The following is a 7,223-nucleotide window of genomic DNA, read 5'->3' as shown; positions in this document are numbered from 1 at the left end:
GTAAGGACTTTAATGTGTTAAGTGCCATGAAATAACCTATGTTGTGACTTGGCGCTATATAAATAAAGTTGAATTGAATTGAATCAAACTAAATTATTCTGATTCAAAAAGTTATTTATCGTTAATTTCTTTGTCCGTGTCATTACATATATTATAGGTTTGACTGTGATCACAGTTCGACTGAAGATCTGATGTAATTTAAACAAGTTCCCTGATGCATTTTTACCTACAAGAAATTTGCCTGGAAAAAAATATACAAAATATGAGAAAATATAAGTTCCACAAAAGTCAAGAAAACGCTCGAGACTTCAAATAATATGTGTCGTGTGAACTAGTAATCCCAGAATGTGTTAATGTAACAAGCAACTTGACGTGAAGATATGAAGGGTTCACGCAGATGTGCAAATGGCAAGGCCTTATGACAATGTGACGTGTCGTGTCCATGGAGAGATTCTGTGAGTGGGAGCTTGAGGGATTTGTTGATGAGACCAGGTGCAGCCAGGAAGAAACTGTTCTTGATGGATGACGACGATGGTGTGAGAAGTTATTCCAGTGTCCGGGAGAAGTGCAGGTCCTGGATGAATGGCAGACTGTCGGACAACAGCAGCACTCAGGGTGTCTCAGACATTGAAAAAGCTCACGTTGAGCTGAAAAAAAATGATTATTATGTCAAAGACATCCTTTTACGGTATAGGGAGACTGGAGCTACTTGTCACACTTTTCACTCTCGCTTATATATTTTGGGATCCATAAATCAAAAAGTTATAAATTATATGCCAAATGAAAGAGGGAAGTCTCTGTCATATTTTGTGTATTCATCACATTTTAAGATCTTACTTCAGAACAGAGTTATAGGGAGTCAAATAGCTAATGTGCACTTGTGTCAATTTGCCCCATCAGTGGGTAAATTGTCACACTATGTGGGGTAAGATGTTACACTGGATATTGCAAGAAATAAACCTATGACAAATACAAATTCAAGATTTGTTTTTTTTAACAACAGCAAATCTGAACTAAATCAGCTGGAGGAAAATCTCAAACAACCTTTAAACAGAACCATATCTGACTATGAGGATGTCAGGTGGTGTGCTGCCATTTTCTGTTTTTCTTTTAGAATTTCTTATAAATTAACTAATTCCAGTGTTGTGAAAAACAGTTAATTTGCATTGCTGACTGCTCCAAGACTAACTAACTATATATCTATCTATCTATCTACCTACCTACCTACCTACCTAACTTGTAGTGTTCAGTTTAGTCAATTTGCACATTCCTACAATAAGGTTTTAAAGTTATGTGTAGTCAACGATGAGATTAAAAAAAAAGAGCATTTCAACTTGAATCAGGAATCCAATTTAAAATGTCTGTGACAGATGCAGAGCGTTGAGTTCATTAACTAGTTGAGTAATTATGCACTGCCCCCTTACGTCACGCATTTGTAGGCGCATCCATACACGTCACCACGGGGCGTAATCTTTCACGCATGCGCAAGAGTGTGCAGCTGACGAATTTCAAACCGGACGGCGGGTAGTTGAAGCTCGCAAGAAAAAAAAAAAAAAAAAAAAAGAAGCACAACAAAGGTTTACTGTCGAGGAAAAAGTTACCCACTATTATCGAGAAAAATGACCAGCACATTGAAAGGAATTACACTCAAGGGAAGCGCGGAGTTGGTGGCTGACTTTTTCTGTAAGTATTCGTGTTTGTTTCTTCTTTCGGCGCCCCGTTTTTGAACGACTTCGACACGCAGACATTGGAGCGCTTAATGCGCTACTAGGCCCGTGTGTCGTGGAGCTCCAGTAATAAAGACATTATATGAAAAATAACAACACCTCGGTGTGTTATATATGCCGAATTCACCAGAAGACTATAACGTTTCAGTCGATATTTTTGTTCACAGTCTCCGAGTTGTATCTTTTATTAATAAGCGTGGTTTCGTTTCTACATCGTGAGTTTGTGGACCAGGTTCGGTTACTTGCTGTCGATTGAGACTGCGTTTATAAATACTAAGCGGAAAAGGAGCTGCAACGATGAACTCCTTGCTAAATGATCCTCCACTTTAAAACTAAAAACAGTATACTAGACAACAGAAAACGGGCACTGTTCATGATAAGTTTATATTCATCTGCTCGTGTTAACAACTCTTTTTTTTTTTTTTTAGGTAGGTAGGTAGGTAGGTATATACTTTATTAATCCCCGAGGGGAAATTTTTTCGCCACAGCAGCATACATACAGGAGCAATAATAGAAACAATAGAATAAAATAATAATAGAATAGAATAATATAATAGAAAAGCAATAAAATATAAATATAAAATGCACAGTATATACAGTATGTACTGTGCATTTTATATTTTATATTTTTAATCACACCCCGGGATGCACGTATTTGCACAGTTATTGCTGTATACAGTGTAATCAAATTGATTTTTGGATACAATATCTTTTCAGTCACTCTCATACTTTTTTTTTTATATAAGTGGCTGTTTTTTGTTTGTTTAATCTTCTCATTCCTACTTTCCCCGTCTCTGTGCTGCAGTGACATCAGCTGTATGTTTGTGTCCATCCTTTTTAAAAAAAAAAAAAAAAAAAAAAAAAAATCGATCTCCCTTTGTATCCTCTCAGCTCCTCCACCGACTCATTTTGCCTTTGATAAACAAAGTTCTATCTGCTCTATACCATTCAATTTCCTTTTTTCTTTTCTTTTTTTCTCTCCCACAGCATTCGGCATCAACAGCATCCTGTACCAGCGGGGCATCTATCCCCCGGAGACGTTCGCCAAAGTCACACACTACGACATGAGCCTTCAAGTATCCACCGATTCCAAGCTGAAGAACTACATGACCAACGTGGTGTCTCAGCTCAAAGGTGCTACCTTTTTAGTAGTGTGCGTTCGGGGCTTCCTGAAGCTTCGCAGGATTTGTACTTGAAGGTGACACAAAGGAGAAAGGAAAGGCGTTCGAACCGAATGAGTTGTCTCGCTGGAGTTCGCCGAGATATAAACAAAGGACGGTTGTGTCCTTGCCCTTGTGCGGTTGAAGGATGGTTGTTTTGTGCCTTTAAGACGGGACATGCACTGTTGTGGAATTTCAGAGCGGATCATCATCTTCGCTGTTGCTGATACCAAACTAGACTGTCACAATTATGATGTAACCGGCTCAACGTCGACTTAAGTTTTCACGGCTGTGACAGCCGTGACGCCATATTTAGAGTTAGAAATGTGTTCATTTATCATTAAACTTGACTTTAATAACCATGATTTTCATATATACAAGAATGACCGGACCATATCTCCTTCACGACAAAGCCATTCGAAGACAAAAAAAAAAAAAAAATCACTATTCAGATGCAGGGTTGTAGTGACATTCGCTGTCTGCACCACGATCAGCGTTATTCTGCTACAATTATTGACATAAATTCTTTCATCGGAACAATAATTCAATATTATAAATAATATATAAATGTTGTGCCTTCAACATAACACTTTGTGTTATTCGTTAACGTGCTAAAAATGTTCCATCTGTGTCGACGAAGTGTTCAAAGATAGTGGAAAAACTGGGCATTGCAATTTTCATTGCTCGAGGTGATGCCTTCACATTGCTTGTTTTGTTCAAAATCCAAAGATATTAGGTTTAATTGAAATTAATGTGACAAAGCAATACATTGGACTAATAATTGTCAGAATAGTTGCCAGTTAATAATCTGTCACTGAACAAATCCACTCGTTCTTTCAGCTCCGCTTGCGACATGAACTTCACTTTCATTTCAGACGAGATCAGTTGATGCAACTTTTCATTTCAAGCAACGAAGCTGTTAATTTCATAATTTTACAAAATTATTCAGAATTCTACTAAAAAAAAAACTGTTATAGCTTCAAAATGTGTAAAAAAAAAAAAGTGACTCGGCAAGGTGTTTACCAGTAAGCTCAAACTGAACTGTTACATTGTCATTGTATTGTATGTTTTATTCTCTTTTGTCGATTTATTTTGTGTAGGCTATTTTCCCCGTCATCCGACTACCAAGCAGTTTTTAAAGGAGCGGGCAACAACGCTCCCCGACGTGTGTTTTTTTTTTTTATTTTTTTTTAACTCAACTTTTCTCAGATAGTGAAAAGGAACCGCGTCGCGTTTGATCCCATTCCGGACTGTTCTCTGCGTTGCAGAGTGGCTGTTCGAGTGCACGGTGCAGAAGCTGGTGCTGGTGATCACGTGTCTGGAAACCAACGAGGTGCTGGAGAGATGGCAGTTTGACATAGAGTGTGACAAGTCGGCCAAGGCGAGCAGGTCAGGTCCCGTACTCCCCGTTAAGTCCTGTGCATGTCTTGAGGACAATGACGAAAAGTTTTCGCGTTTTACAATGACGACCCGTTTCTTCGGATTCGATGACATTTGGATTCCAGTCTGCGCTGGTTCCACACACACTTGTCAGCTTTGAGTGCAAAAATATTTGTTGCGTTCTCCCTGCCAACAAATGCCACGTGCCAAAAGCACTCACTTGTGTCTAAATAACAAGTAATGAGTGCTATTTAAAGCGAGTTTTTATTCCACAAGATGTTGGGGGAGAAAAAAAATTCCTTTAAGATTCTGCTCTTAAGTTGACATTCAACACGTGATTTCTGCACATTTTATCGGCTGCGCATTCACGCTACAAACCTCCGCGTCCCGAAGGTGTACGAATTGATCTGACGACCGGAGAGGTCCAGTTACGTCCTTTTAACTCATTGTGTCGTTCACGACACTAGTCTGAGATGACTTTTTCTTTGAGACGTGGTGCGTTACCATGCTGTCTTAGGAGGTCGTAAAATGTGGTCATTAAAGGGAGGCACGTTGCATTCAAAGCATGATTTAGTGGTATTAAGCGGCACCAAAGTGTACCCAGAAAAACATACTCCTCGCCAATACATCACTACCGCCAGTCTGGACTGTCGACCGCAGGCTGTATATAAAAGTGGACTCGGGCTTCCGGGTCCAAAAAAATAAAGCCCGTGCAATAGTGCCTTAAGCTGCAATAATACCGCGTGCTGCCAGAGGCGGGCTCTAAAAAGCCTGCGGCTCCATAGACTCCCATTCAACTTGTCTCATGAGATTAAATAAAAAAAAAAAAAAAAGTCAATACATTTTTATTTCCACAAGTTATTTCGGCGTTGCTAGTTAAAGTCGCTCTTTGTGGTCCGTCTGAAAAAAATAATCCTGCCATTTAATTACGTTTTCATAAGGAACTACAAACCGAGAGCCAGAAGACAAACTGTTTGAATTTGTTTGGGGTATTTTGATGTCTTAAAGAATAGAGAATAGTTGCCGGTCTTGTCCCAAACATCTGTAAAGAAGACATTTGGCGGGACGGCTTCTTACCACGGAACCAAATTCGTTGATTTTTTTATTGAGAATAAATTAAGGATGGAAGGCAGCCAATTTTAACAGAACAAACTTGTGTTCCCCAGTGCTCCCAGAGAGAAGTCCATCAAGACCATTCAGGATGAGATCCGCTCTGTCATCAGACAGATTACAGCCACAGTTACTTTCTTGCCTCTGCTAGAGACGCCTTGTGAGTAACCTCTGTGTTTTGTCTACGTTCCAGACCTTTTTTTTTTTTTTTTTTTTAAACGAGCTTAAATTTGTTCAGTTCTGGATTCGGATCCAGGAGATCAGTGTGTAAACTGGCAGTTCATTAATCAGTTCTACCCCTGACCTTTGCCCCCCTCAACTCCAGGTGCATTTGACCTCCTGGTTTACACTGACAAAGACCTGGTGGTTCCAGACAAGTGGGAGGAGTCTGGGCCGAAAATTATCAACCAATCAGAAGAGGTGCGCCTGCGTTCCTTCACCACCTCCATCCACAAGGTGAACAGCATGGTGGCCTACAAGAGGACCGACTCAGTTTAAACCTTTGTTCTGTCCACACTGGTGTAAATATATTTCTCACAGTAAAACAACTTGTCTTTAGTGTCTGTCTTTCCCTCAAGTCATCAACTTCTGTTTTAGAAGATAGCGGTTCATGTGTTTTAAAAGATGTCGTAAATAAATGAGTTTGTTTTCTCCTTTCTTGTTGTGGTCGTACTGCTTTTGACCAGAAGGTGGCAGTGCAGCCTAAAGCTCACCGAGTGACAGGTTGGCTGAGGTGAAGATGTTGCAGCACACGCGATATATTACAGAAGAATACACAGAAGACAGAAAGTAAGCGTTATTCTTCGATGGGACGTACCATTTATTTGGCTCACAGTGTTCTGTTCAGTGGTGTCGACAGGTTGCAGATGTGGAACACCTTCATATCGGTGCTCTTGTCAGCAAATGACATTCCATCAGCTGCAGGAGACACCCACAAAGTCTGTTATCTAAAAAAAACAACAACAAAAAAAAAACCCAGCTCTGGTGTAATGCCCTCTCATGCAAGAAAAGCAAATAGACGAACCACAGAGCCAAGCAGTGAGGAAATAATAGATCTGTTAAGAAGCACAGAGGTCCTGGAGACTTATTCAAAGTACAAAACACAACCACAGATACAAATGAGCTTTCTGAGCATGTGCGTCTACAAAAGTGCTTCAGTTAAGACGAGGCGGTCGTGCCCGCTTGGTGCCGTTAACACGAAGCGTTAAATTTCTTTTGTTCTGCGAGACTTGGTTGAGAAAGCACCTGCTGTGCACAGCAGCGGGTCCCGGTCCGGTTTGGTTTGTGACCCCCCCCCTCATCACCCGGGTATCGCCACTGTGCTGCTTTTAGAGTACCAAAAACTGGTTAGACTCATAATCTCCCACACTCATTTTCTTCATCTGATATTTAGTGATTTTTTTTTTTTTTTTTTAATTGTAATTTGGTCAATTTGAAACAATTTCATTTACAAAAAGACCCTAAACGGCTCACATTTTAGAAATTTGACTTCTTTCATTAAAATAGGGCTTTGCTGAAAAAAAAAAAAAAAAAAAAAAGCTCGAAGCCGGGTAACGTTAGACAAAAACAATGTTCCTCAAAGCTGGTTATTAAAAAAAAAAAAATCTGTTTGTTTTTACAAGGTTACAGAAAAGCTTGAATTGGTGCTGTGATCGCATCGAAAGAGATTCTAATGATACTCATTCCTAATGTGGACGTGCTGAGAGCAGTTCTACTGAGGAGTGACTGTTCCCTCCCTGATCATTTAATTTATGGAGAACTGCATTTTACAAGACAAAAGCAAAAAATATTAGTCAAAAGTAAAAAAAATATATATATATATGTATATAAAATCTTAACAGATTTT

At 39.5% G+C, this 7,223-nt stretch overlaps 1 protein-coding gene across 1 annotated transcript; it reads left to right on the top strand.

Annotated features, from left to right (window-relative positions):
- The first annotated feature begins 1,509 nt into the window (after window positions 1-1,509).
- On the top strand, window positions 1,510-6,030 carry mad2l1 (MAD2 mitotic arrest deficient-like 1 (yeast)). Its single transcript, XM_069721858.1, has 5 exons — window positions 1,510-1,683; window positions 2,715-2,861; window positions 4,156-4,276; window positions 5,434-5,537; window positions 5,703-6,030. The coding sequence occupies exons 1-5, from the start codon at window positions 1,620-1,622 to the stop codon at window positions 5,873-5,875; spliced, it is 609 nt and encodes a 202-aa protein (XP_069577959.1). The 5' UTR covers window positions 1,510-1,619; the 3' UTR covers window positions 5,876-6,030.
- The last annotated feature ends 1,193 nt before the right edge of the window (window positions 6,031-7,223 follow it).

The sequence above is a fragment of the Brachyistius frenatus genome, unplaced genomic scaffold (genome assembly GCF_029030835.1).
Source record: "Brachyistius frenatus isolate BFR_SWC_R1_liver_20210118 unplaced genomic scaffold, ASM2903083v1 Contig_275, whole genome shotgun sequence".
NCBI classification, from domain to species: domain Eukaryota; kingdom Metazoa; phylum Chordata; class Actinopteri; family Embiotocidae; genus Brachyistius; species Brachyistius frenatus.
The sequence above is the reverse complement of the archived record's forward strand: the minus strand, read 5'-3'. Positions and strand labels throughout refer to the sequence as shown.

Coding starts and splice junctions, on each gene's coding strand:
- mad2l1 (XM_069721858.1), top strand. CDS start 1,620: ATGACCAGCACATTGAAAGGAATTACACTCAAGGGAAGCGCGGAGTTG. Junction 1,684..2,714: donor GTTGGTGGCTGACTTTTTCT/GTAAGTATTCGT, acceptor TCTCTCCCACAG/CATTCGGCATCAACAGCATC. Junction 2,862..4,155: donor CGTGGTGTCTCAGCTCAAAG/GTGCTACCTTTT, acceptor TCTGCGTTGCAG/AGTGGCTGTTCGAGTGCACG.